Source organism: Fusarium oxysporum, chromosome I, assembly GCF_013085055.1.
Source record: "Fusarium oxysporum Fo47 chromosome I, complete sequence".
Lineage (NCBI taxonomy): Eukaryota > Fungi > Ascomycota > Sordariomycetes > Hypocreales > Nectriaceae > Fusarium > Fusarium oxysporum.
The window spans coordinates 525,906-552,455 of record NC_072840.1 but is presented as its reverse complement, the minus strand read 5'-3'; the positions used below and the strand labels follow the sequence as shown (position 1 = coordinate 552,455).

At 48.4% G+C, this 26,550-nt stretch overlaps 12 protein-coding genes across 12 annotated transcripts; 5 read left to right on the top strand and 7 right to left on the bottom strand.

Annotated features, from left to right (window-relative positions):
• Nucleotides 1–190: 190 nt before the first annotated feature.
• On the bottom strand, nucleotides 191–3,542 carry FOBCDRAFT_194209 (uncharacterized protein; the record flags this gene model as incomplete). The annotated part of the gene is made up of 5 exons (XM_054702638.2): nucleotides 191–1,836; nucleotides 1,903–2,003; nucleotides 2,177–2,280; nucleotides 2,334–3,065; nucleotides 3,102–3,542. The coding sequence occupies 5 exons, from the start codon at nucleotides 3,540–3,542 to the stop codon at nucleotides 191–193; spliced, it is 3,024 nt and encodes a 1,007-aa protein (XP_054558613.2).
• An 884-nt stretch (nucleotides 3,543–4,426) lies between these two features.
• On the bottom strand, nucleotides 4,427–5,470 carry FOBCDRAFT_266478 (uncharacterized protein; the record flags this gene model as incomplete). The annotated part of the gene is made up of 2 exons (XM_059611391.1): nucleotides 4,427–4,587; nucleotides 5,101–5,470. The coding sequence occupies 2 exons, from the start codon at nucleotides 5,468–5,470 to the stop codon at nucleotides 4,427–4,429; spliced, it is 531 nt and encodes a 176-aa protein (XP_059463745.1).
• An 893-nt stretch (nucleotides 5,471–6,363) lies between these two features.
• Nucleotides 6,364–7,874, top strand: FOBCDRAFT_234972 (major facilitator superfamily domain-containing protein; the record flags this gene model as incomplete). Its single annotated transcript, XM_059610004.1, has 3 exons — nucleotides 6,364–6,485; nucleotides 6,538–7,799; nucleotides 7,831–7,874. 3 exons carry the CDS (start codon nucleotides 6,364–6,366, stop codon nucleotides 7,872–7,874), a joined length of 1,428 nt encoding a protein of 475 aa, XP_059463744.1.
• A 290-nt stretch (nucleotides 7,875–8,164) lies between these two features.
• On the bottom strand, nucleotides 8,165–9,055 carry FOBCDRAFT_254904 (SGNH hydrolase-type esterase domain-containing protein; the record flags this gene model as incomplete). Its single annotated transcript, XM_031180462.3, has 2 exons — nucleotides 8,879–9,055; nucleotides 8,165–8,822 (listed from the first exon to the last, which is right to left on the bottom strand). Exons 1-2 carry the CDS (start codon nucleotides 8,995–8,997, stop codon nucleotides 8,165–8,167), a joined length of 777 nt encoding a protein of 258 aa, XP_031041230.2. The 5' UTR covers nucleotides 8,998–9,055.
• Nucleotides 9,056–10,496: 1,441 nt separating this feature from the next.
• FOBCDRAFT_266475 (uncharacterized protein) lies at nucleotides 10,497–10,985 on the top strand (the record flags this gene model as incomplete). Its single annotated transcript, XM_054702636.2, has 1 exon — nucleotides 10,497–10,985. The coding sequence occupies one exon, from the start codon at nucleotides 10,497–10,499 to the stop codon at nucleotides 10,983–10,985; it is 489 nt and encodes a 162-aa protein (XP_054558611.2).
• Nucleotides 10,986–11,854: 869 nt separating this feature from the next.
• FOBCDRAFT_254903 (Rhodanese-like domain-containing protein) lies at nucleotides 11,855–12,691 on the bottom strand. The gene is made up of 3 exons (XM_059611154.1): nucleotides 12,401–12,691; nucleotides 12,210–12,324; nucleotides 11,855–12,144 (listed from the first exon to the last, which is right to left on the bottom strand). Exons 1-3 carry the CDS (start codon nucleotides 12,656–12,658, stop codon nucleotides 11,963–11,965), a joined length of 555 nt encoding a protein of 184 aa, XP_059463743.1. The 5' UTR covers nucleotides 12,659–12,691; the 3' UTR covers nucleotides 11,855–11,962.
• A 448-nt stretch (nucleotides 12,692–13,139) lies between these two features.
• On the top strand, nucleotides 13,140–14,610 carry FOBCDRAFT_246423 (arsenical-resistance protein; the record flags this gene model as incomplete). The annotated part of the gene is made up of 5 exons (XM_059610778.1): nucleotides 13,140–13,265; nucleotides 13,308–13,446; nucleotides 13,507–13,649; nucleotides 13,716–13,802; nucleotides 13,860–14,610. The coding sequence occupies 5 exons, from the start codon at nucleotides 13,140–13,142 to the stop codon at nucleotides 14,511–14,513; spliced, it is 1,149 nt and encodes a 382-aa protein (XP_059463742.1). The 3' UTR covers nucleotides 14,514–14,610.
• Nucleotides 14,611–14,658: 48 nt separating this feature from the next.
• On the bottom strand, nucleotides 14,659–15,507 carry FOBCDRAFT_209967 (uncharacterized protein). The gene has a single exon (XM_054702634.2). The coding sequence runs from the start codon at nucleotides 15,415–15,417 to the stop codon at nucleotides 14,704–14,706; it is 714 nt and encodes a 237-aa protein (XP_054558609.2). The 5' UTR covers nucleotides 15,418–15,507; the 3' UTR covers nucleotides 14,659–14,703.
• Nucleotides 15,508–16,373: 866 nt separating this feature from the next.
• FOBCDRAFT_234969 (major facilitator superfamily transporter) lies at nucleotides 16,374–17,450 on the bottom strand (the record flags this gene model as incomplete). The annotated part of the gene is made up of 3 exons (XM_059610003.1): nucleotides 16,374–16,628; nucleotides 16,833–17,285; nucleotides 17,334–17,450. The coding sequence occupies 3 exons, from the start codon at nucleotides 17,448–17,450 to the stop codon at nucleotides 16,374–16,376; spliced, it is 825 nt and encodes a 274-aa protein (XP_059466522.1).
• A 776-nt stretch (nucleotides 17,451–18,226) lies between these two features.
• Nucleotides 18,227–20,139, bottom strand: FOBCDRAFT_266471 (uncharacterized protein; the record flags this gene model as incomplete). The annotated part of the gene is made up of 2 exons (XM_054702633.1): nucleotides 18,227–19,697; nucleotides 19,841–20,139. The coding sequence occupies 2 exons, from the start codon at nucleotides 20,137–20,139 to the stop codon at nucleotides 18,227–18,229; spliced, it is 1,770 nt and encodes a 589-aa protein (XP_054558608.1).
• Nucleotides 20,140–20,670: 531 nt separating this feature from the next.
• FOBCDRAFT_194201 (kinase-like domain-containing protein) lies at nucleotides 20,671–21,924 on the top strand (the record flags this gene model as incomplete). Its single annotated transcript, XM_059608786.1, has 4 exons — nucleotides 20,671–20,860; nucleotides 20,964–21,138; nucleotides 21,168–21,270; nucleotides 21,355–21,924. 4 exons carry the CDS (start codon nucleotides 20,671–20,673, stop codon nucleotides 21,922–21,924), a joined length of 1,038 nt encoding a protein of 345 aa, XP_059466521.1.
• Nucleotides 21,925–22,719: 795 nt separating this feature from the next.
• FOBCDRAFT_194200 (uncharacterized protein) lies at nucleotides 22,720–26,079 on the top strand (the record flags this gene model as incomplete). The annotated part of the gene is made up of 4 exons (XM_054702632.2): nucleotides 22,720–22,996; nucleotides 23,315–24,257; nucleotides 24,327–24,921; nucleotides 24,997–26,079. The coding sequence occupies 4 exons, from the start codon at nucleotides 22,720–22,722 to the stop codon at nucleotides 26,077–26,079; spliced, it is 2,898 nt and encodes a 965-aa protein (XP_054558607.2).
• Between the last annotated feature and the right edge of the window lie 471 nt (nucleotides 26,080–26,550).

The window sequence follows — 26,550 nt, the reverse complement described above, 5'->3', positions numbered from 1 at the left end:
GGCCAAGGTTGGGAAACAGGTATAAATGGAAATTCAAGATTTTAACCCTAAAAGAAATTAATATATTACCTTCCTATATAAGATATTAATACATTTTAACTAAATAATAAATCGCCGCTCTACCCCGTACAAAACAAGGCAGAAAACCAATTCTACAATAATTGATATTGCTATCAACTACTAGCCTTTTCTATACAAGACTTGGTCTTGCAGGATCTGTAGCAATTTCATCTAACTCCCTCAGAACTTTCTCCAGTTCACTAACCACCTCTTCTTCCTCTGTCTCTACCGTTATGCTATCGCCACACGGTGGAAGCTGTGGGCCATAACATTCCCATACAACTCCAGCTGCCTCAGCTGATTGTCGCTGAGTTTCTGTCAGGACATATGACTCGATTCCTCGGTCGACAGCCTCCATCTTTGGAGCCCAATACTCTCGTGCAAAGGATAACAGATCAGCATAATTACCACGCTCTCTTCCGAACTCCGTAACGAGTTGTTCAAATAGCTCTAGTCGCGAGCTGTCCTCCTCTTCAATCTCGTGACGATCTCCTGTCGATAATGGACCAGAGGCCTCCTCACCACAGGCATAACCTAAGCGGCAACAAGTATGACGAAGATCAAGGATCAAAAACGTAAAGTGACGCACAGCCGCGCTATCAATCCAATGTTCCTTGGCTAGGTTGTAGCCAACATGGCCTAGTAGACCATACAGATATTCAAAGTGTTTAAGGACACTACTTATGGTTTTGGAAATCCCGAACTTGAGAACCCAAGTCTGTTTCCGATTTATGACAGCTAGAAATTTGGTCAAAGGCGTGCATCCTTTTGGGGAACATTGGCATCGGCAGTCGTCAACATTATCTTCCTCAAAAATGATGCTTGAGACTTTTGGTGACAGAGGGACGCGATTTCCAAGCTGGAAAGACCATTGACTCCTGCCGAGGTAGGCCATTAGGTAGTGCGCTGCTGTTTTACGGCCCCCTAGATTCGGGACAGTGGAGTGGAGATCCCCCCCATGATCAACCAACCAACAGATATATGATGAGAACAAGAAGGCTTGATTGCCAGGGATGGAACGACTAGAGCCCAGCCATTCCGCTAGCGAGCGAAAGACGTCATCAAATAAAGTTATCGGCATAAGGAAGCCACTTTGCAGTGCAGATTCGGCAACTTCGCCATGAGAGATAAGCAGGTAGATTGATTTGGAATCCTCTGGTCTCTCAGCATTATCGTACACTTTCAGATGCATCGGAACCTGGCATTTCTTTGCCTCCAGGCACCGCTGGGCCAGGACCGCGTTCTGATCTAGAATACCAGCTTGGCACAATTTCAAGTTTTGTCTTTCTGCTGGAGTGAGCTCGCGTTGTACTAGTGTTCTCAGCTCCTTCCTTCGCAAGGCTAGACACCGGATGATATTCTTTTTGCCCTCTATGCAGCTAGGGATGTCATGAATCCACGGTAGCTGCATGGCTCGTTGGACAGAATGTGTAAAAATCGCCGATTCGGAGCGGAGTAGTACGTCGAGGACTTTGCAGCCGTTACATACTTTCGATCCCGGTTCTTTTCCAGGTTTACGAGCATGACATAATGCGTCAGTCGCATGATCGATTGCATAATGACCGTTATTATCTTTAGTGTTCAGCACCTTGCGATCTGCATGATTGACAAGCACTCTCAAGATCGTCGCATCCTGAGTCTGAACCGCGATGTGTACAGGAGTCTGACCAAGATAATTGATCTCATTGATGGATGATGGATATTTCTCTAGAAAGTCTTTGACTTTATCCTGATCTTCCATGAGAACGAGCCTACTGAGCTGACCAAATTCGAGATCTATCAAGGTTAGAAAATGTGAAAGAATCAATGTTGGCAACATGAAAGTCAGAGCAAACTACTCACAGTTAGATATTTCTGGGAAGTCTTTAACTAAGTCAAATTGCTGCCGAGGGATGTTGTAAGAGTATGGAGACGTGCAATCTTGACCTGCAGACTCATCACACCTGGACAGAAGAGAACTGATCGCTTCGCCATACATTGTGGAATTTAGAGTTATCATATTTTGGCAAAGCAGCGCTAGAAGTGGTGAACTACATGGCTTTTGCGATTAATAATCTTGCTTCTGTAAAATTCATTCCACCGAATACATGCGTTTATTGATTTGATAAAGACATACCTTGTTCTTGATTCTGGATGTGTGGCAGGATTGATGAAAGGGGCCAGCATACAAAAGACTTGTAGAGCTTCATCACCAAAACAGACTCTGCCTGAAGTGAGAGCCTAATGGAGAGAAAGTCAGGGTAGATCCTGTTGGAAACATATGAACAACATACAAATAAGGTGGCGGATGTTATGTGATCGACGATCGATCGACCAGATCGGTCCACATCGGTAATTGACGCCCTTCTGTTGGCAAAACACCACTTGAGTCGCCTGTAACATGACAATAAGAGTGCCTCACTGTCTTCATTTGTAGTGAGAGGTTGATGACATATCGCTATTTCTACAATCTTGAAGGAAGGGGACTGGCCTGTGTCGACCGTTTCAACCCAGGCAAGACTTTGACCGAAACCCATCCCACCGGTGCCTGCTGTAAGGAATAGCGAAAATTGGCCGGTGTTTCTCCAGCGCTTGTCAATAAAAGGGATAGGAAATTTCAATGTCCGCTTTGTTTGTTGTTTCAGAGGTTGCTGCGTTGAAAACGGGCACCCAGGTGAATGATAGTCTGTGAAGCTCATTTCATTTTCGACAATGAAAGGACCCCATTGTCGCCGTTCGCGCCGTTTATAGTTCTTTCGGCAGATGCAGAAGGAATTCATCGTCCACAAATTCCCATTTTGATATCTTGTTGATTTAATTGCTGACACCGGCGTTGGATCTCGCGGGCATACGACGCTGTCGATAGCCGTTTCGGCGGCATCTTCATCCCTATCAAGGAGCAGATTGTTACAATTTGACCTATTGGGCTCGGGAAGTCGAGTAAGTATATCGCCGAGAGTCTGTTCTATACCTTGGATGGAAATTTGGGTAACATAACCACTCTTTCTGATCGCTGGACTTAGCATCTATCCCAAGTAAGGCTGGTAGTAGTTCTCTCACACGTGCAAAATATTTAGGGCGAACTGTAGAACGCTGATTGCATTGAATAATTGTTTCTCCAAGTTCTCCAAGTTTTGCTTTTTGAATGGATATTTGAGTTTGACATAAAGGGTCCTGGCCTTCGAAGTGCGACTGTTGGGTTTCAGATCCTGACCTTTCAATTCTGCAACCATCTTTGACAAATCGTTGATGGCGCCCGCACAATTGGCCTGGCCTTGGTTGATCGCTCTTTCAAGGTCGGTATCACTAAAACCCGTATTAGAAGCCCATGTCCTCAGCGAGATTAAGGATGACTGAAAGTCTCGCGCATAATTCTTTGCGCGCTCAAGATCTTCATCCCGGCCTTCAACGCTATCGAGATACTTAGATATCTCGGTGAATAGCTGGAGTCCCAGGGAAACTGTTCCGAAAGCGCTGCCGGCAATGCCGAAAGCCTCGGCCATGCTGGGAATGGGATTCAGGACAAGTTCAAAGATGGTTATTGCGGGTGATAATGAGGGATGTCTCTAAGTTTGGTGAAATGGCAAACAACCCTCATTTAAAGACGAATTGTATGCTGCCCATGTTGGGCTCCAACCAGTAGGTGATATGATCAGCAGTAGTGGCTGTGTAATATGACTGCACAATCAGGCTGTATTGTAAATACAATAATGCGAATCGTGGTATACGTGGTCCAATTATAACCTTGACATACGCTTGCCTGCATGAATATTGATTATTGCGGTGTGGGGTAGAAATGGGTGAATGGCTGACTTAAGTCACGAGGATTTCCTCCGCCACTGCTTGGTGCGGAAGACATGGCCAATCGACTGCTCGCGGGTCGCGACGCGCCACGCGTTGGCAAGCGCTGGGCCATGAACTTCGTTGAGCGAATCCTTGAGATCTTTCAGTTCAGGAAGATTGGCAAGTTTAGGAAGAGGACAAGATCAGGACCGCATATTGCCTTCCAGAAGTTTGAGTTAATTGGAATTCTTCTGGGTTTGATTCAGGCATAAGGAAAGTAAGCCCTAGAATGACAACTCTGTAATGGGCATTGGCATGCCAAGGATCATGGTAGGACCTCGCTGTTGGCGATAAGATGGAAGACCCAAAATGCGGAGATTTGGCATCCCCATTATGGCCTGCTCAGTCTGCGATAGCCTTGGATGCTGATGGAGTCTGGAGGACCAGACATTTGGACAGAATGTGGTTTGGTAACGTCGAAGTCTCTGAAACTCATTCCCACGCTCACCAACCATCTCTTTCATCCATCGACATGGGCGGATGGATCGGAGATATTGGAGGTACTCTTGGATCTTCAGCCAATGTCTGAAGTTGACGAGGAAGACTAGAAGGCTGATAGGGGAGAGGTTGCGAATGTCTCCTCCAAATCATTTGGATACTCCATGATGTCGAACCAAAGTTGAGTCGCGAAGAGCAGTGCGACTGCGTTGAGCTTGTCCCTAGGGTGGGCCGGTGCAAAGTCCTCCAAGGCCACATAGAGCTCCTCTGAATATGTCATGTTAGACATATATGGTCCTTCATAAATGAATACTCTGGGCCGCCCATGTTTGTTGAGCAGGAACTTTGATGCTTGAGGGAGAACCTCACTTAGTGGCCGGTTTTCAGGGCCAGCTCCCTGCTCCGGCTAATATATAGTTGACGCTATCCTCGTTATTTTCATCCCCTTGTCGGTCGCGGGCTTTATCAACGAGCTCAGAACAAAGCTCAAAGTTTTAGCGTGATGCGAGGAGTGTAAACACCAAGTCACGGCGCTCAAAACTGGGACCGAGGAGGTGTTGCAATTGCCTGATCTGTCCTGCTGTGTCGCTACCAACAGTGTTGGCAAGTCTGTCTGCCATGTTCTGTGGCATACGGAGTTGGGCCATCAAAATTGAAGGGACTGTCACCTCCCAAAGGGGAGGGAGGAGGAATATGCCCTACAGGGCGGGCTGTTAGAGTCCTACAGTATCTCATACAGTAGTTAGCAGAGGTGACAAGGGCAGAAGACTGTGGTAGAACCCACGGGCTTCCGGGGGCTTTGCTCCTTGATGCCCATGTAGGAGAGGGAGAGACTGTGGCAAAATGTTGTATATAGGTCGATTGGTAGTGAAAGGCGAAATATGCACGTGGCGAGGGTTGCCTTTTTGATGGAGAAGGTGACGATAGTATATATAAAGTTGATGATGATAATGATTCTGGCGAAAAGAAGAATCAGCCAGAGCTCTAAAACATATGCGGGAGGAAGCCGCTCAGCTGGCTCAAGCTTCTTGAGAGCCCGCCGCTTCACGCACGCGGCACCGAGGATGCGGTCACAGCGTGACAATCTCTCTGAGGTCGGGACATCGAGATGCTGAACTTGATCCCATGTTGTAGAGATATATGACAACATTGCGAGGGAGAAGATGAAGAGTTCAAGAACGAGATGAGCTGCGGAGTAATTTCAGGCGGAAGAGAAACCTCCAAGTAAATGGAAAAACAGAAAAGGATCTCCTGCCTGGCCATGTTACGCAACCTCGCTAAAGCCTAGACCAGATTGGTGTTACACAAACTTGTTGACATTGCCAGGCGTTTCCTAACAATCTGTTGATCTGGCTTGCGCCTGACGCCTGGCTATGATATACTTGGTCAAGCAAATTATGGATATAAAGGCTTCCATTCCCATCCCCTTAGCTTAGCTTACCTCATGTTTGTCTGAGCAAGCACCCTTCCTGTGTAGTCACCAACAAGCCTCTACTCCAGAATTGACTTTGCTTACATCAAATTGTCCTCTGCTTGCACAATTACATTCAAAGACGCAAGTTATCATTCAATTCTCTTATTGAGGAGCCGCGGAGAAGAGCGAGGGCGACCTCGCGATGTCGAGCATGCTCACGTGTAGGGTATCCGAAAATTGATCTTTGCAGCGATGATCAACGATCGCCGAGTCCACAGATCGGCCTGCTCCGCTTTCCTCCCAGTCAGTGATTGGCTGATCACCACTACTATACCGAAGATGAATTTACTGGCTTACAGTAGCTAGCCCGGGCCGCAAGCCGGCGATCGGATAACGCACTGAACCCAATTCAGTGCATATATTACTGCAATTGTGCAGATCCTCGACAGCCATCTCAATTTCAAGGTAGGTTAATGGATCTTCGACACGTCAGTGGAGCGGGGCATTCAGCTAGCCACCCATACTCGACTTGACCCCAACTTAGTGCGTTATAAAGCACCAAGTTCCCCCAAAAACCTGCATGCCTAACATCGTGATTAATTGCCTGTCAGCCTCTGAACATGGCCAAGATGGCTTCCCAACATGAGCCCCAAGTGGACAGCTCCATTGTAAAAACAGGAGCGGAGGAGTCACAAAGTCAACTACCTATCTGTGACTGGACTGACAAGGCTGAAGTCAAGCTGAGAAGAAAGTGCGTCGATCTCCCCCCAATATCATGTGTCGATACTAACACGTCTGACCAGAATCGACTTCACCATCTTACCCATGCTCATGCTCGGCCTTTTCGCCCTCCAACTCGACAGAGGAAACGTCGGCTACGCCATGACAACAAGCTTCACCGAAGATCTCCGCATAAACAACGATAACGTCAACACCGGAAACCAGCTCATGCTCGCAGCCGTCGTAATATTCGAGATACCTTTCAACATGGTCCTATCCCGAATCGGGCCTGCGCTTTGGCTGATTATCCAGATTTTGGCGTGGGGAACAATCGCAACGGCGCAAGCAGCTGTCCACAACAAATCGGGATTCTACGCCACGCGATTCCTGCTGGGAATGTGGGAAGCCGGATACCTTGCTGCTGCGCTGACGATTCTTGCGTCTTTTTACACGAGGAAGGAGATGGCAATGCGGGCTACGCTTGTGTATGTTGGGAATTACTGCTCTGCCGGTGTAAGCGGACTTCTCGCAGGCCTGATCTTCAAAATCCCAGAGACGAGCGGTTTGAAAAAATGGCAGTGGCTTTTCATCATCGACGGTCTCTTCACGCTGGTCGTTGGCTTCGTTTTCATCTTGATCATGCCTCGCTCGACTACCAACACGCTTCCACTTGCAGGTATCAAGTGGTTCGACCTGTTCACCGCCGCAGACAGGGACATCCTGGCCAAGCGCGTCATCCTCGATGATCCGCGCAAGCACGTGAAACTCTCTGGCATCAGCCCCAAGACTGCGCTGCGCATTCTCTTGACCAGCTTTCCAATGTGGGGTCATTTCGGCATTAACGCCATCTCCATCACACCCAAAGGTGGTTTGGTTTTCTACACGCCCACCATCATCAAGAACCTCGGTTTCGGGCCATCCACTGCGAGCTTCCTGGCAGCCGTTAGTAACTTCGGCGTATGCATCTTGGCAATCCTCGTATCTTGGGTCAGCGACAAGACATTGTCTCGAGGACCTCTTTGCCTACTTTGCGGCGTGTACTCACTCGCTTTCTCGGGGGTTCAATTAGCTGTTGTCGGGAGTAGTGACGTCTGGATGAAGTACGCTATTCTAACACTTCTGGGTTCAGGAGTGGCGGTATCTCAGAGTCTCAATGATGCGTGGTTTAGCATCAATACTGCTGATCCGCAGGTCCGATGCATTGGGCTTGCACTGGCCGTTGCGGGCTCAAACGTGGGAGGACTCGCTGGACAGAATATCTTTGTGAAAAGTGACGCGCCATACTATCGCAATGGGTTTCTGAAGATCTTGTGCCTCTACGCGGCCAGTATTGTACTCGTTGCTGGTATGATATTCTACTACTGGAATGACAACAGGAGGATGCAAAAGTCAGGAGAGCTTGAAGATACTGAAGAGATAGGAAGATCTGGGGGACTCAAGAAGAAAAGGGTAAAGAATCAGTTGTAGAAGTTATTTCGATATAAATGTTTCTACCCTAACTAAGTTCAGTTTTGAACATGAGCTCTCAGCCATAGGTTTCAACTGCACATACAACTCCTAGGTTGTAGTCTAGACGTTAAAACACATTGCCTGACAAGTTGCTACAGTATAAGTGCCGGCTGACTCTATGCGAGAAATATCAAGAGGACAAGATTCAGTTCCGAATCCATCCGTGACATCCCATCTTGGATATTGCCTCCGTCAAACACACTAGCACGACTGCTGAGCCGGGCTCTTGATAGCGTTACCAGCCGCGTTCAGATACTTCTTAAGCACACTAGTCCCGCCACACTTATACTTAACAGCTTGAACAAAGGTCTGTGTGTTCAATTTCGCACCGTCCCAGTTAGTGTGCGTGTTATCGTTGGGATAATAAGTTTTGGCCTTAGTAGGACCCATCGCCTGGAACAAAGCCACAGAGTATTTTGTATGGTTGATATAATCAACTCCAGCGGCCTTAGCCACAGCTTCAGCGTAGTCCGCAAACGGCCACTTCGACTGCAGCGTGTTGCCAGTCCAGTAGTTGCGATTAACCATACCGGAGATGATAGGCGTTGCTCCCTTGGCCTTGACGTCGGCGATCATCTTGCGCAGATACCAGCCAAATGTGTGAACGACCTCTTTATTGCCTGTGGTCGTGGTGACGGTGACAGTTTCTTCGCCAGTGCCTGGAAGGGTAGCGCGGTCAGATGTAGTGGGATCCCCGTCGTCGTTGTGGCCCATCTCGATAACCACGAAATCTCCTGAAGATGTCTTTGACAGCAGGTCGCTCCATAGGCCCTCGTTGATAAAGGATCTGGTGGAGCGACCATTCTTGGCAAGGTTCGAGACAGTCAGGGTTGTGTAGTCTTGGATGTAAAAGCCCCATCTATCATGATGAATGAGTAAGGATAGATGTTCCTTTGCTTGGATGGAATTACTTACCCCTGTAAGGCATTGCCAGTGGCATAGTTTGCGGTGGTGCTATCAGAACATATCAGTAGCTTGGCAGCCTGGATAGGCGCTGCAAGCAATACCGAGCTGAGGATGGTTGAGAAGCGCATGTTGTAAACAACTAAAGGACGTTGACATGAGAATCAACCACTAAATCATTGGGAATACCATCGCCTTCTTAAGCTTCTTTCAACCAGGGAAGAATGGCGGCTTTACTTCTCTTACTTGGGTACAACTAAGCTGGAGACAGGTGGGAAAATTAGAATCCGGAGCGACCACTTCAAATGCCGAGCTCGGCAACTCGGCATAGATGGTATCCATGTAAAATCCCAAATTGGCTATGCGGAAGTAACATCAGCTATCCGAATACTCAATTAAGCCTTGTTATGGAAGGTTTACAGTTTTCCTATACGCGGATACGTCAATTTGAAACGGGCTAAGGCGGGAATGCATGCAAATAGACCCAAGCGGAAGATACCCCACGATTCTCCGTTCCTTATTATACACCGTGTGGGGGAGATCGTCTACCCCACGATCCTGCGATGATCGTCAAAGTTTGATCGGAAATTAATAAGGCCACCTTGTGCAATGCCATTCTCTTTTATGCCACCGGTGCACTCAAACCAGATATCTAATATACTCGATGTCGGTCGTCGTGCAGGAGGTGGAGGAATGGAATGAGATCAACAGTCCACCGCAATGGGGGCGGAGATTCAGGATTTGCAGGAGCGGAGCTGCGATGAAGGTTGTGGCTGGTATTGCTGCTGGGTATATTGAGAATCATATGTGATAGAGACCTGATGGTCTTTGGGATAAGTGAGCGCATCTATTCCCAATTGTCTTCGTGGATCAGGCTAATATTATGACCACGGGGTACACTAACTAAGGGAGGTAAGAAGACTTAAGATCTTTATCTCAGAGGTTTAAAAGATTTAGATAAACTTAGTATAAGTAAGTAGGCGCATACACCGGTCAAATTTAGCACCCCAGATAGAGTCAGAAGTTTCTTTGCTCGCTGGGAGACAATATTCCCTGTACGTGGTGATACGTGCCCTTGACTTTGTATCTTGGCTTCAAACTTCATCTAACCCCTCCCTCAACCTACAGACTTATATCACGGTATTACTAATTCTTTCTAGGTGTGACTCAACGGCGTGCAAGCAGCGCTACTTGAAGTTCAGGCTCTAAGAGCATAAATGGTTTGCTAAACTTTCAAGACTATCGTCATCACATGAACCACAAACCTTACTGCCTCACGATTAGAAAATGCCCGTAACGCAACCACTGAATACGTCTTCCTCTCTCCTTCTCCAACATCTCTACTTCAGAAATCAATCAGCTATCAAAAGATCAGCTACCTAATTCTTTCAAAAGTCTTTACAATGGCATCCATAGATTTCACCCCAGCTCGCACTAAACCACGGGTCATTGCCGGGTGGAAGCGAGTAGCGTGGCCAAAACTTCGCAGACTGCCTCTAGAAATCTCAGATGCTAGTCTCCCCGCCCCTATGCAACAGATTTCGCAAGGTATTAACCCAAACGCACATGCCATCGCCAAGAAGCATAACCTTCTGCCCATCGAAGATATGGACGATCAGATTCACTCAAGATGCGAAGTGGAACACCAACGCTCCTAGTTGTTGCACCATGGTCTTCTGAAAAGACACCTACCTGGGAGAAAGCCGCGCAAGAGATGATTGTGAGTTTGGCTGAGTTGTTCAAAGCATCGTATATCAGCGAAGGCGATATCCATGTCGAGATCGTCACTCCGGAATTTGAGCAGACGGTTTATTTCGTCGCGCCCAACGACGCCTCCCTCCATGGCAACTGGGACTGGGTCCGTGCTAAAGTCCATGACTTCCTCCAGTCATTCCAAGCAACTAGAGATCGCTTGACACTTCTTACTCTCTTCCAGTACGGAGTGGTTCCAGATCCCCAAGACAATCCTCTTATAATCTATATCTCGGTGGACTTTGGTTCGGACGAGACAGGTTGGCACGAGGTCGTCGCTGATATCAAGAACATGCTTCAAGGCGTGGAGGGATGGGGTCATGTACAGGTCCATATGGAGCACAACGAGGATGGAAACCAGTTTTAGATTAAGGTTGTATCTTAAGGGAAGGGCAGTTTCATGGCTGGAAGAGAAACGATTGTCTGCTTAATATTGAAAGACATGGGTGATTATTGCAGAGACATACATTATTTAAAACCTCGACATTTGGTGAGCACATGCTTAAGAATAACGATCTAAATAACCGAGGTAAACTCGCTAATCACACCTCGCAAGGACTGCTCCAGCCTCCTTTCCATCAAACTCTAACCAGAACTTCATAGCAGCCTCTCTAGTAAAAATGACAAGATCATACTTAACCTTCCACCATTTCCTGCCGTCAATACCTCGAATCTTCTTGAATAATGACTTACTTACTGAACTCAGATCACTTTCCAGAACACGGTTGATCTTGATTTTGATAGGATGAGTACGTGTAACCACAGCGTCTGGTACCCACAGCTCGTCTTCGAACTGAAGATGGCCGTCTGTATAATATCTCGGGATATGTCTATCGCTCATCACGATCGCGCCTCAGGTTCTCCCCCTTGCAGCAAGGATATACCATTCGATCTTCCCTATATTAATATGAATCTCCAAGACTTTCTGATTGTAACTCACTCTTTCCGTCCTAACGTGTGAGGTGGCGGTGGCCTACTCAGAAGCGAACCAAGAATCCCTTTGCAAACCCTCATCAACATTCTCCGGGAAATGAGCACCAGAAAAATTAACAATACTTCCTCTAGACCTCCCACAAAGGCTGTCTTTATATCTTGGTGGAACTGGTCTTCGGTTTTCTATGTTTGAGACACAACTATTCTTCCTCCCCGGTGAGGTTCTTGACTGCTTCCCCGAGGATAGTAGCTGTTTATGAAGCAACTGTTCTTGATATATTTATTAGACTATGTAACTTCTGGCGCAAATATTCGTCATGGCTGTCTAGCAGGTCGCAGAGCTGCTATTAGTTCAAGCTGCCGTGGTTCATTGTCCTTTGGCCGTCAGGTACAACTACTCCTTGATACTGGCTATTTACTATTCCAGACAGTCGCATCGTACTCATCCATCCACTCAACGAACTCGCCACCGGCTTTGGCCCAGCCGGTAATGCCTTCATACAGAATCGCGCTTTCCATATGGCTATCTCCTTGCTTGTCGATATGATCCTGGAACCACCCGGCTGCGCGCGTGCCCCGGCCGCGAGAGGATGCTGGAGGAGTTAGTACGTCCGTTTTATTGATGCCTCGATCTGGGAAGGGATGGATCAAGACGCACAGCAATACCAGATGGTCTTTTGAACCCCTGCCGATTTGAACATGGTGTAGAGGGTTTCTATCATCGGGTAGAGGCTCTGTGCCGGCAGATTGATGGATCCGCGAATGGTACCGCCCTGGATGGCAGAATGAATGAGTTTGTGCTTTTATTAAGTGTCATGAATTTCAAAAACTGCGGAATATAGGTGCTACCTCGTGATCTGTTCGGCGGAGATCAATGAGAACGTAATCCTTGCCAGCGATATTCTTGCAGTCCTTCATCATCTCCAAGGCAGCCTGGCGTGTCGTGGCTGGGGGGGTCTTGTTGAGTGGAGGAGGGTAGGCGGCGTGCCAAGGCGTGGCGGCATCGGTAGAGGCCATCTTGGACGAGCAGACGCGTTTGACCTTTTGGAAGACGAAATGGGAGCAAGGACGAGTCTTTAGTATTCCGAAATATGTTGTGAGGGTCATCACGTCTTGGAGGGGGGAGAGACGGTGTTTCTCAGTATGCAGCCCTTTAACTAAGCGGAGAAGACCACAGGCAATCTCCACGCACTAAGATATGGTCGGTACTGTGTCATACCCAGTGGAGACCAGGTACTACCCGGGGCTAAGATTAAGTGGGGTTCTTGTCTTGGGGCTCTGTCAGACCCGAAGCGTGATTGATCAATTTGGAATGGATTACAGACTATGGAGTACAGGGACTCACATGCCAGTTTCTGCAACCCACTAAGCAAATTCAACTAGTAGGGACTGTGTCAGGCCGACGCTGCGATTGGCCCAACGCGGCTTTTCCAGCAGCGATCGTTCTTGTGCTTCACGACTTGCATCAACATGGAGAATCCCATGGACGCGGCGAAAATTCACATATAAGATCGTGCTCGAATCGACGGCTGCTGGTGGTCTCAGAGCCACACTCAACCACCACGCACAGTCTACCGCCGCCTTCATCATGACACAGGAGATGAACAACGGGCTGAGTAGCCACGAGCCCAAGCCTTCTAATACACCTCGCACAGACTCAAGTAATGGAGGCACTAGACAGGCTGGCCAAGATTCTGAGGCCACAGCTGCGAGCGTGAGCCACGAGCCGCAAGAGAAGCAACTGTCTGCCCTCAAGGGACTAGGTATTCTGGATCGCTACCTAGCCATCTGGATATTCCTGGCAATGTCCATTGGTATAATCCTGGGCAACTTTGTTCCCGAGACGGGCCCAGCCTTGCAGAAGGGTAAATTTGTCGGTGTTTCGGTACCTATTGGTATGTTCCCTGCCCCAAAGTCTGGAACTTTTGATCCTTGAAAACTGACCCTTGGGCCAGCTGTCGGTTTACTTGTTATGATGTATCCTATCCTCTGCAAAGTGCGATATGAATGGCTCCACGAACTCTTTTCCCACAGGGATATGTGGAAGCAGATCTGCTTTAGCATCTTCATCAACTGGATCATTGCTCCATTCCTCATGGTAAATTCCCCTCCCCTCCGGTACGTCTCCCTTCACAGAGAGCATACTGACACTTTTTCCACTTAGCTTGCCCTGGCCTGGGCGTTTCTCCCCGACAAGTCGGAGCTTCGCGCCGGTCTTATTCTCGTGGGTCTTGGGAGATGTATTGCCATGGTTCGTTCATCTGTCCCTTTTAGGCGCGTATAAACCATACTGACACCTCGCATTTAGGTTCTTATTTGGAACGGCCTAGCTGGCGGCAACGACGAATACTGTGCAATCCTTGTCGCTGTTAACTCGATACTCCAGATGGTCCTCTTCGCCCCAATGGCCGTCTTCTTCATCCGCATTATCAGCCACGAATCCGGTACGATTGATATATCCTATAGCGTTGTTGCTATAAGTGTGGCTGTTTTCCTGGGCATCCCGCTTGGAGCAGCTGTCATAACGCGGATCACCCTGCGCAAGGTCGCTGGACCTGATTGGTATGAGAGGACCTTTATCAGATTTCTCGCACCCTGGTCTCTCCTCGGCCTACTCTATACTATTCTGGTTCTGTTCGCATCCCAAGGGAGACAGGTTGTTCACCAGATTGTATCGGTCGTCCGGGTAGCAGCCCCATTGGTAGTGTATTTCGTGCTCATCTTCTTCGTTACTTTGTGGGTCAGCAGATTGCTTGGCTTCCGGTTCTCCATGGTAGTTACCCAGAGCTTTACTGCTGCAAGCAACAACTTTGAGTTAGCTATCGCCGTGGCGGTCGCGACTTTTGGCCCCAACAGCGACCAGGCGCTGGCATCCACCGTTGGTCCGCTCATCGAAGTCCCAGTCTTGGTAGGCTTGGTGTATGCCGTGCGCTGGATGGCCAACAGATGGGGTTGGAAGTAAAGGGGTGAGAGCCAAGCTTTCACTGATCTGCGCCTTCGGGGATAAGGTCTCAATGCTTCTATGGACTTTCATAAATAGATTATCCAGTCACGCCCAGGCTTCTCCATGTGGAGTCTGGGAATCGAATAATAATATTTTGCTTCTAGTAGTCTTTATACTAGAAAGAATCCACCTTGATGTCGATATGCGTCTAGTGAATGTGATCCATGAGCTGAAAGATCTTGGTGTTTTTAACAGAGCAGCTGTCATCCCCATGACACCCCAGTGCGGAACGGGCCCACGATGGGTCTGTATGGCTGTGAAATTCGACAAGTATTTCTGCCGCTTTGTCGCACGATGTTTCCAGGGGCTCAGATTGGTTGCTAGAATGGATGATGGAATTTGATGAATCGAAAGAGTCAGAGAGCGGCGAGAGCACGTCTGTTGGCGCTGAGGAACTGGAAGCTGCTGTATTGCCAGCCCCGTTTGCCTCGTGTATTTCGTGGTTAGATATTGGCTCCTCTTCACGAAGAAACAAGACTTCTTCGTTTTCCTCTTGGGGCTGTATCAGTTCCAACAGTGGCTCGGTAGATGATGGCTGATTTCGGCCAGCTGTCGGGGGAATTAGATTTGACATCATTGGCGCTGCATCTCCAGCCATGCTTGATGCAGACAACGATAAGCCCTGAGGCGGATCATCCGTCGGCATGGCACTCATTTGCGTTATTCCAAGTAATAAACGTCCACACGAATTGCACCGACATCCATCAGTTAATGCCCGATGGTGTTCCTCCGGGGAGGATAGGTATCGTTCAATTTCACGGTCCGAGACCCCGTACACGCCAAGCAAGTCCTTCAGGCGTTGGTTCTGGACGCTGACGGCCTGGGCAACGCGTTGCATCTCAATAGAGGCCTCCACGCCCATCCGCTCGTATTTTTCAAGTCGACCCTGCAGATCTGCAATCAGCTCTTGCCGCCGGGCTCTGGACCTGCGCTGAGCATCGCGATTTTCTGCAACAGTGGCAGCGGTTTTATGCTGCAGGTAAAATGGTGAGTGGGCTTCATCAGTGATGACTTGTGCAGCATACCTTCCGCGGCATCTTTGCCTTAGATGTCGAGTTTAAACGTGCGAGTTCGTGTGGATAGCAGAAACGATAGTCCAGACTAGACCGCAGAAGATCAATCATGGTGGGATGTTGACGTGTGGGTGAGGTAAATCGGAGCTACAAGGGTACAGCACAGACACTGCGCTGACTGGTCGAAAAACGTGATAGGTGGGTGGCTTGATCGTTGTGGCGAGTGAATAGCTTATGGCTTGATGGAAAAATTCATGATGTAAAGGTCACCCAAAGTAGACTAGCCACCTAATCTACTATAGGTATTTTTGCAACACTCATCTCTCCCTCTAGGTTAAGTTCAATTTGAAGCTCGCATTATCCAATGTGCACACAGTAGATAGCGCTGCCTGGCCCAGTCAAAATTCACCGGGAGTTACTGTTCAATTCTACATCACTCTACCACCAGACAGCCTGCATATTTGGGATACTGAGTCTCTGTGACGCAAGTTTATCCACAACGCCGCTAGAAATCCGCTTGCAATGATGTACGTGTACGATGAACCTGCGAATACCTGAGGGTAGATATACGTTCTCGGGGCTGGCGATCCTTGGAGCATTAAAGCTATGACTTCGGCAGCTGGAAACTCAAGATTAGTTTACATCACGTTTTAGGCGCCGTGACATAGCCCACCACTTACATGCAGTAGGGAGGATTGTTGCAGCCCAAGCGAGGGAGAGCATTGCTTGGAGATTCCGGATACCCGCGACTTCAGCTGACAATGGACCAATGGTCTGTGCAACGTTATTAGTAAATCTCTTGGCTCTAAAGATTCGGAGCAAATGTGAAGAGAAATATGCTCGCCATCCAGAAGACTCCCAAGATTGCCCCGCAAACAATAGAAAAGAACAGTGTCAGTCCAAACGACGTGGCCAGTAACCAGAGGACAAAGTAAACGAGACTGCAGAGAAGCGTAAGCATGTAGGCAGTGGCAATCCGGGAGAAACGATCGCTTACGAGGCCAATAAGGGGACGTCTAGTCGCGGTCCCTACGTTCAAAAAGCCAACAACGTCGGTGGCCTATTTATGGGATAGCCCTATGGCAGGAGCAAACTCAGATAGCGAAAACAGCAGGAAAATATACCTAAACATGCTAGTGAAAGCCTACATCAAAAGCAAGATAACTGCTCTAGACCGAAGGAGGGCGATATCAAAGGCCCGCTGGTTCGGCTAGATCTGAGAATTCCTGTGTCGAAGCAAAAGAGTTGCTATTACGATGCCTACGAAGGTAATGATACCAGTTGCGCAAAGTGCCCAGTCTAACCCCTGATGTTTAATCATAGCAGCTGTTCCCCAAGTAAAGGCTGCTCCTCTGACACCAGAGCCGGCAGAGCTGATTCCGTTGGCTATACTGCGCCGTTTCGAAAACCACTGCGACAGGACGGCCGTGCTAGGCACGATGACGAAGCCGATCCCGCTCCCAACCAGAGCCCCCTCAGTAAGATACAGATGCTGTGCTCTGGAGGCAAAAGGAGCAGTTACGTAACCAATGCTTTGTAAGAAGCATCCAAGCAGGATAACAGCTTTTAAAGGATATCTGCCGGCGAGGTGGGTTGCTAGCGGAGTAAGGAGTATAGCACAACTGAAGTTCAGCCCGCCGATAAGCCCGTATTCCATCAGCTTAGCGTTAGCGAACCTTTTGGATGAGACGTATTCTGTTAGATAGACACCAAAGGACTGCATAATTGATTAGACAGTGTGAGATTAGGAACAAAGAGCACTTACTGCTGTTACACACCAAGTAAGAGCATTTAAAATGAAGCACGAGCCCACCACGACCCAGCCATATCCTCCATCAGGAGAAGGCAAGACACCATCATCAGTTTGACCGGATTCGTGCATTGCAGTATCCGATTGACTCATATCTAGAAAATACAAGACGCAACATCTACCTTCTTGCTGCCGCTTATCTTCGTTCGCGGGCAAACCGGCCTTTCATGCTTCTGGGGAACGGAAGACAATGACGCCCGCGTGAGACAGGCTCTGCCATCAGACTGCCCCGAACGTTGGCAACGAGTACGTTCCTCCCCACGACAGGGGAAGAAAGTACCTCTCAAAGCTTCATCAGCTTTAATCTCATTTGTAAGTAGCAGACAAACGACCTTGGCCAATAGATAAAAACTAATGCATATAGGCCATCTCAGGTACGACTAAGCAATGGTGACAGATCGAAAAAATACCAGATCTGTACTAGTTGGCTCCGCATATTACTACCTGCATGAATGGATCGGCGACCCCCGCACAGTGCAGTCCTTCTGCCCAAGAGAGAGAGTAAATGGCGTGCAGAACCTGTATTTCAAAGCAGGAAACCTCGGGATCTTTTCAAATGGCGAGGAAAGGATGACCAGAAAAAGCTTCAATCGCAACAAGAGCAAATGAGGAATCTTCTCACCTCAGATGCTAAAGCCTAAGTTGCGATAAGAGCCCGGTGACTCTTGTCATCACGCGCGGGTCGTATAGTTAGCGCAGCGACTACAAGTGGCCTATTCTAGGCTGGCAGGTCTGACGAGATTACTAAATGTAACGGAGTTACGAGCAGGTCCACTTCGCAATATCATTATCCCCAGTGATGTGAGGCCTGTCCTTGACAGCGAGATACGGAGGATATTCTGCCATATTCATTCGGCTGTGTCAGGAATCAACCTACAGGTGTCTCTATCATGCAGACAACTTTTTCGCTCAAAATCTTCCAGAAACCGCCGTCTTCGGAGTTCCTTATCATCCTCAGCACTGGATTCCGATCCATCGTGGAGTGGAATGTAGCCCTCGCCAAAATTCCCTTTCAGACAGTTGACGACAACATCTGCGTAGACTCTTCCCATGCGCCCTCTGAGCTCCGGTACATATTTAGCCTTTAATTGTTCAGAAAAGACCCCGAGATCCTCCGTCTGGCAATCTTTGAAAATTCGCTTAATGGGGTACCACAGACCAATTTCTAGGAGAACCACTCCAAGGCTATAGATATCGAATTCCCTTCGGTACCTTGTTAGTGGAAGAGTGTATCCCACTGCGCTCGCAGTTAAATCAGGCACTGCTGCGGTCCTGGTCGGATGCCAGTAGAGACGCTCGTTGAGGGATGGGAAGTTGTTAAGATAGATAGAAGGAAGCTTCCCAGATGGTTCCATGTCGTTATCTCGTCGCGTAAGATCGAACCCGCACAGGAAAGGCGTCTCAACTGTATAAGAATCCCTCTCAACCTCAAACAGCAGTACATTGCTGCTGGAAATACTTTTGTGAAGCCAGTTCACAGAGAGCATCTGGTATACAGTTCCGGTGAGGCTGTGCGCGGCACGGAGACGGTCTCCTAGGTCTCTGCGGATGCGCCGTGGCTGGTCTTGATTGAGTCTATCCGCTAGGGAGGTCGGCGATGCCGCGCTGTCGCCCCTTGGGTAATGGAAGGCGATTCCGTAACGGTAACACTTCGGATCATGAAAATAACCCAGACATGGCAAGACACCAGTATGATGTAGAGCAGAGAGCTGTTGGAGCTGCATGGCGAGCATGTGAACGTGAATGTCGATGCTGGATCGGGTTTCTTGTGTTTCTTCTGATGAATAATGGCGCCATTCGATTATTAATGGGGAGGTCTCCCTGGAACCAAATTCTCGAGTGCGAAAACCTTCAGTCCCCCGTCTGCCAAATCGAACCTCAGACGCTCGGAGATTCAGGGATGCTTGCGATGCTGCAATGGTCGGGGCCAACGTGAGAGCCTCTACATGTTCGTTATTGCTCATATCTACCGGCTTTGGCTGGTCTCTCTCTAAAACTTCTGTTTGGTGTTTGCTCTCAAGTAACTGTGCCATGAGGCTATACTGTCGACCAAATTGTCCAGTGCCGATATCACTCGTAGTGTTAATCTTTGAGCTAATGTCAGCCAAGCTGGCAGCCAGCTGGCGGGTGGTCACTAACACTCGACCAATCCGTCGTTCAAACCGAGCCATGCGATAGAAGGGCAGCAAATCAGCTAACTCGGTGTTGTACTTTCGAAGTGTATCAACTAGGTGAGTCAGCTGCTTTCCATCGCATGAAGCCCACCGAATCCTGGCCCAGAGGCCAAGCTTCGGCTGTGCTGCCTCTCTCCCCCCACCACTGCACTGGTAAGCGCATTGCTCGGATTCAAGAAGCGGTCTAGTCTCGTTCTCCAGGATTCATTGCTTGACGGCCGGTTTGAAAAGTATCTCTCCAGTGTTGGTTTTGCTTCTTTTAGGCACTTGTTCATGTTCGCCACGGACCTTTGGATGTGGGAAAGAATGTGTCCCCGGCGAAAATCGTCCTGGATAAACTCCAACATATCCGAAGCCTGCATGGCTGGTCTTTCGTCGTCCTGAATGATCGCCTCGGTGAACCCGGTTTCCTGGACCCAGCAGTAAAACCTTATGCGCTGCCATTGCAAATGGACCAGCAGATGCTCCAGCTCTAGATCAGCACCCCTTGCAGTCGAAATGATGTCGAGCAGGTCTATACATGTTTTAAGCGCGCCGACCACGCCGATGATGCTTGCTGCAGCCCCTAGCGCTTCGAGACCAGACATGTCGATAGCCGCGCTTTTGCGACTCACCTGATTTGCAGGTCCTACATGTAATGAAAGAATTTGAGAGTGGTCGTGCAAAAGAAAACATCTGATATCCAAAAAGAGAAAATTAGTTCAGTCTGTTCTTATGGCTTGAAATTCCTTACACCCTTAAGTATGTATGTGATTGTGGTTACTTTGCGACCTAGGCCGGCGCTTACATTGTGGCTTGCCGCAGGTCTACATGTGTCATCATACATCATTGGCCAGCCTGATGTCGTCCTGAAACAATCTTTCCGCCACGGGCGCGTCGCTCTGTTCATAAGAGCCGACCTAAATAGTAACATTCCATACAGCCTTATTTGTCTAGGGGTACTCACAGATAAATATAAATGCAACGAGTATCCTAATATATCGACGGTTCATTTTCATTACACAATAGTCTCAAAATATACTCTTTCAATTACTGGAAACCTAAGAACTCAAATCAGAATCCAAGACACCTACTGAAAATTCCTTCTCCACTACGTCTATTCACTTTCTATCAAGGCCATGTCTATAGAGCTGACGTTGGACGCTTCAATCTCCTTCGGGCGACGGCAATCAACTCGCTTGTGGTCAAACTCGGCTCGCTCCGATGTGCACGAGCAAGAAAAATATGATTTCCTCGCTCTTATCATTGCAATTGCAAACCTATATTCCCAGAACGATATTCTCGAGATGCAAGGTCGACAAGATACAGGTAAACCGCTCTCAAATGGAGCCGTCTCAGAGGTATCTACCATCTACGCTGCTGTTACACGCCCAAGCACAATTATTTCCCACCAAACTAGGACTCAGAAAAGCTTACTCGTCGTCAAACGGTCAGAATCGAAGTTGTTTCATCCAGACGGCTGATGCAATGATAAAGCAGCCATCAGGAGCTTTATTTCAGAAATTCAGATACTCAGTCACAGAAGCCTCCGACAACATCCCAATATTGTTAAGATCCTTGGAGTCCACTGGGATTATCGGCATACCGTATGTAGCATTTGTTATCCTTTTGCTAGTTCATTACTAGATACTGATCCTTTCGGGGTCTTGCTAGGGATACCCAGAGCCCTTGATCCTCCTAGAGAAAGCAAATATGGATTTGAGAAAGTTTCAAGCCAAGTAAGCTCTCAGTTGGTACCTTGATTGGTAGTACTACTTACCAGCACCACGTACAGGTACTTTTCTTTACCTTTTGCAACCAAGAAAGCGATTGCTCTCAATATTGCCTGTGGTTTATCCGCCATTCATGAATGTGGTGTCATTCATGGCGACTTAAAGCCGGCAAATGTCCTCATTTTTTTCAAGCCAGTGCTGCACGCAAAGATAGCAGATTTTAGCCACTCATTTCTCGACACTGGGGAGCAACGCCAACTGATCGGCGGCACACGTATCTACGCGGCCCCAGAATGGCAGGCCTCAGCTTCTACTGGCCAGCTGCGTAAGGTTGATATATATTCACTAGGTCTAGTTCTCAGTGGCCTGGTTCTAGGCACAGATCTGATTGACTGTTTTGAACGAAACCCACCAAGGCTGAATTTGAATCTTTCCCTTGCAGACAGTATCCAGAAGGTAAAGGACGATGATCTCATGGTGACCTACCTCTACGAATTGATTTACCTTGCGGATAAACAAAACCCAGATTTGCATCTTGACAGCCTCCCTATGATCAGATCCATCCTGGAATCCACTCTACAGCTTGACCCCGGGAAGCGTCATCTGGACAAAGTCATTCACCTATTATCTAGCCGGTACTCTCAACCCACGCCTTTTTAGACCCCTGAAGCAAAACTCTAATCGGCATACAGCGAGTGCGAAAACGTTCCAAAGCCTGAAAGAGTTCAAGAAACACTAATCTCAAATGCCGTAGATAGCCAGCTCTGATGTCCCCGCAGAGCTAACATGCTTAACTCAGCTGTCAATTCCGTATGCAGCGCTTCAAGGTCTAAGCCCCCTAGTGATGGATCAAGTTGTCAAGGCCTTGCAGGTAGTGGCAGATTCCTCGATTGACACTAGAAGAGCAGCAGCCTGTCTGGAGTTGGCAATATGTCAGTTGTGTGAACTTGGTAAATCCAATGTATACGAGTTCCCACAAAGAACCCACGCAACCGCATTCAACTATCTACTGAAAGCCGCCTCCCTCGGAAATCTGTTTGCCCAGGCAATTGCGGAATGCCTTTCAAAAGCCTTGCAAGAAGAAATTCCCAGTACATATCTATTCAAGGATTGGCTCTACGATGCTGCACCAGCCGGCTCAAGGACAGCGCTTGAATCTCTCAAGCATGTCGATACCTATCTACACGCCAAAGCTCTAGGAGTTTTCCGATCTACGTTCTGCGGCAATCCTGAGAAATATTTTGGAAATGCCCTCATCAACAGGATGAGCGATTTGGCGACTGTTATAAATGGCAGGGGAGACACGGCTCTCCACTGGCTGGCGTCCACTGGGCAAACAGAGAGACTCGCTTCCTTAACCTCACAGCGGTTATCGAGTCATGTACTTAATATTCAAAACCATCAGAAGGACACACACCCTTGCTGTGTGCTACCAGAGCGGGGCATTATACCACAATGGCGCAACTTCTTAGCTGCGGAGCAGATGCAAGTGTCACCAATGCTGCAGGTGAGAACGCCCTGCACTTTCTGGGTAGTCTCGACGAGCAAGACGTTTACTCTGCAGCTCATATGCTGCTCGCTTCCGGGGCCGCTCCGGACGTAGATGCCACAGCCTACACAGGAAACACACTCTTGCAGACGCGACCAACAGGTGGCGGGTGCCCCAAACTTCGAGCGGTTCTCTCAGACAATCCACACGTCTTGCGAGTTTTATTGGAGCTTCGCAAGCCTAGTATGCAAGGCGCTCGGATCGAGAATCCCACCACGCTGTCGAAATAAAGACTGATGTTGGTATGGGCAGTGCGACTGCACCATACAAAGGTTTTGGAAGTGCTGCACGAATTCTTCGCATCTTCGGGCTTATTTTCCAACCTGAAACAGCTTCAGTTCTAGGTTGATGGTGTCCGGCAATCCTTATCCGAGATGTGTGTCCGAGGTTGCGTGTTAGGAACCGGGACAACGGGTTTCGACATGTCCCAAGAGTTTATACAGCTCGTCTACTACAGAAGCAATAGTTTACGCTATCTTGAACAAACCCTAACGTTCTTAGAAACGCTGTCCTCTGGGATTATGGACATGGGCTGTAACGGTGCTAGGAATGCGCTCTTCTTTGCCATTCGAGAAGGAAGGAGGGACGCTGTTCGCATACTCGCAATGTTCGAAACGTCTCGAGGTAAATCACTATTCGTGGATTCACCAACCCTATCGAAGAAACTAGATGAAAGAGGACAACAAATTAGAAACATCCCTGCCAGGTACAGACTGGGCAAGAGATTTCGATTTCGAGAGAATCCCCGACATCTGTCTTCGATCTCATGTACGCCTCGATCTTTCCTAACAACTTCTTCTGGGGATTCATATGACAGCGAGAGCGACCAGGCATATGATAATATCCCTGAACCAGTGCTATCCAAGAAACAGCAACGGCGCAGAATGATTCACCGCCTCCGTGATATGCGGACTCCTCCGCCAAGCCCATATGGATCAGATAGCACAGATTTTAGCTCTAGTGATGAAGGCCCTGAGAATAGCGATACTGAAGATAATGGTGACATACGCACTTCGACGGCGTGGACGGCGTGGAACGATGCTCGCAAGGAAGATGAGTGGAAGAATCCCAGACCGGCTTTACCCGTGACAGTTGATGGACCAACCGACCATTACTATCTAGGCGGCTATGTGGATGCGATATTGCTGTCCGTGTATTACGGGAAACGGGCCATATTTTATGACCTAATTTCCGGGCCTGGAAGCAACACCATGCGGACAGAATCACCTTTTCTTTGCTACGCTTATCACGATTGGCGTGCCGTTTTCGATTTAAAATGTCGCAATGATTTTCGGGGGTATTTTCCTCGGACAGCGTGGGATTGCCCAGTTGTGGATGTCAGAGGAGACCAAGAAAAGTTTGTCGAGTTCGACGGAAGATTATGCTACCCGTTGGCGTACATGACGGCTATCGCGAGATCCGTGCATCGCGACATTTGCCTAGCGTAAGGCACCCTTGTACAATTTCACCCCTTTGCTACGAACGCTCTGCTGATCTGAATGTCCAATTCCAGTCACATACTCCTCATGGTCATGAAGCAGGGCGATATACCGGAGCCTGTCGGCTGGACGGCGAAGAGTTGGTTTGAGGACAAATGTCTTTCCCTGGACTCCTGCTCTGGCCAGTCGACTCCGCTCTTCCATGCAGCCGCTCATGGGTGGGATGAGCTATCTGTTCTTCTCTTGGACCACGGGGCATTCCCGCAGAGCGCCTGCTTCTATAACAGCTCCGGTAAGATTAGGGCTAGTACCGTGCTTGCCCGACTAATTGTTACCACAAAGAACGACGAAGGGAAAGTACAGAACCTTCTTGCTACCGCGGCGAGCCAAAGCACGGAGGTGATAATCACTGTACAGGATGTTAATGTCATAATTGGGCAGAACCTACATGCAGGGGAGGATATCGTGTGGAATCACGGCGTTCTAAGTTGGAAGTGCTCTTCCTTCTCGAATGAAAATAGTGATGTGCGGCTCTGGCAAGCCGTCGCGGCTGCTAATTCATCGCAGAGGCAGAAGCTCCAGGACATGAAGGCAGCGTCCTCCGCTCTACTGATGGAGGCTGCTTGCCGCCGGCATCTCTACGCAGTAGCTACCTTGCTGGAGATTGGGGTGGACCCGAACATGGGCTGTTCCAGTTGGCTCATCATTTCCCCACGAATCACCGCCTTAGATATCGTCGCCTAGACGATGTACATAAGGTCGACCGATTGCGACGACAGCGGGCGCGCGCTCAAAGAGCGGGATGTGAAGATATCAGCGCTGCTTCGATCCTGGGGAGGTGTCCGAGGAGTTGAATACACAGTTGAATATCAGCTACTCATGAACATTGTGCATACATTGATCATTCCGATCGCTGGGACTGGTCTTCTAGTCTACACATTATACCCAATTGCGCCATTTATTCCCGTCAGTTGGCGTCAATCTTGGCGCCTAACAAAGCAATGCACTACCGACGACGACTCAAGCGAGGTCTTGGAAACCATCGTGTTCTTCACAGGCAAGCTCATGGCCATTTTTTGGGAGCTTGGCATTGCCATACCGGTTGCATGTTATATTTTTATGAACCCGCAAGCCCATCGCCACGAGAAGGAAATAAACATCGCAGGATACATCATGGCGCTCATGATCGCCGTGGGCATTGGAGCGTTTTTCACCACATCGCCTTGCCTCACCGGGAAGACAGAAACGCATGCCAGAGATGCATTCTACTTTGGCTTGCTCTTCGATGGAGTGTTAGGTTTATTAATCACCGTGGTAATCATATCTGTTTGCTTTGTGGTTCAAGTCTTATCTGGCTTCTGGCTCCTCCGCCCCCTCAAGTTGTTGGGGGCTAGCCTCCAAGGTGGCTGTCCTCCAACCATAGTTTGGAGAGCGACATATTCTTCACTCTGGAATCCGGCGACTGGAATAATGAATACGCTCATAAACTTTGTGGTGAAGTGGGATCGACCCTGGGAGATCGGCTCATTCCACTTGAGCTGGAGAAGCAGAATACAGCTTCAACTCAACAATGACCTTGAGAATTATGTTGAGTCAAATTCTCAAATTTGGCCTGACGAGATCGTAGAGAGTCACGGGAATCAGGCACACCGTCCCCCGCAACGATGCTACCTGCTACGGTCGTTTGGATTGCTTGCGAGAAAGGTGCTAGGACATAACTGTTCTGGTTTATCTTCCGATGGATATGACTGGACGACAAGTAATGTTGATTTCATGAACAATCATTGCGGAGAGAGCGATTTACAGTTGGACAGGTTGGAGGAGTAGGGAGATGCTCAAGCCTGTGAAATGAATTGTCGTTGATACAATCATTCATTGACTCTTCAGCGTTTCGGTAGCGTGGTTCTATCACAGATGGGTCAACTCATTGTTTCAGATCAAAACAGCAGACTTTAGCTCCCAGACCAGGAGCAAAAGCTAGTCTACTAGCCAAGAGGAGTGCAAATGCTGGAGAGAGCCGTGGTTTCAACTCGATTTGTCGGCTCGACAAAGTAGATTAGTTCGTGCACAGGTTGTCATTCTAATGAGAGATATGGGATATTCGTTTATTTTTGTGTTTGGTACTATAAACCCGTGGCCGATTCTTGACTCATTTCATATTACTGAATGCCAAATACCCTCGTATACAACTGGCGAACATGTCGTAAGACAAACGAACTTGTACTAAATCAAGTCATGAGCCAAGGCAGATTTCTGGTTGAGTAGTAGTAGCCCAGTCACACCTAGCTCAATGAAGTG

Coding starts and splice junctions, on each gene's coding strand:
- FOBCDRAFT_254903 (XM_059611154.1), bottom strand. CDS start 12,658: ATGACCCTCACAACATATTTCGGAATACTAAAGACTCGTCCTTGCTCC. Junction 12,325..12,400: donor TCCGCCGAACAGATCACGAG/GTAGCACCTATA, acceptor TCTGCCATCCAG/GGCGGTACCATTCGCGGATC. Junction 12,145..12,209: donor AAAGACCATCTGGTATTGCT/GTGCGTCTTGAT, acceptor TAACTCCTCCAG/CATCCTCTCGCGGCCGGGGC.
- FOBCDRAFT_209967 (XM_054702634.2), bottom strand. CDS start 15,417: ATGGGCGTGGAGGCCTCTATTGAGATGCAACGCGTTGCCCAGGCCGTC.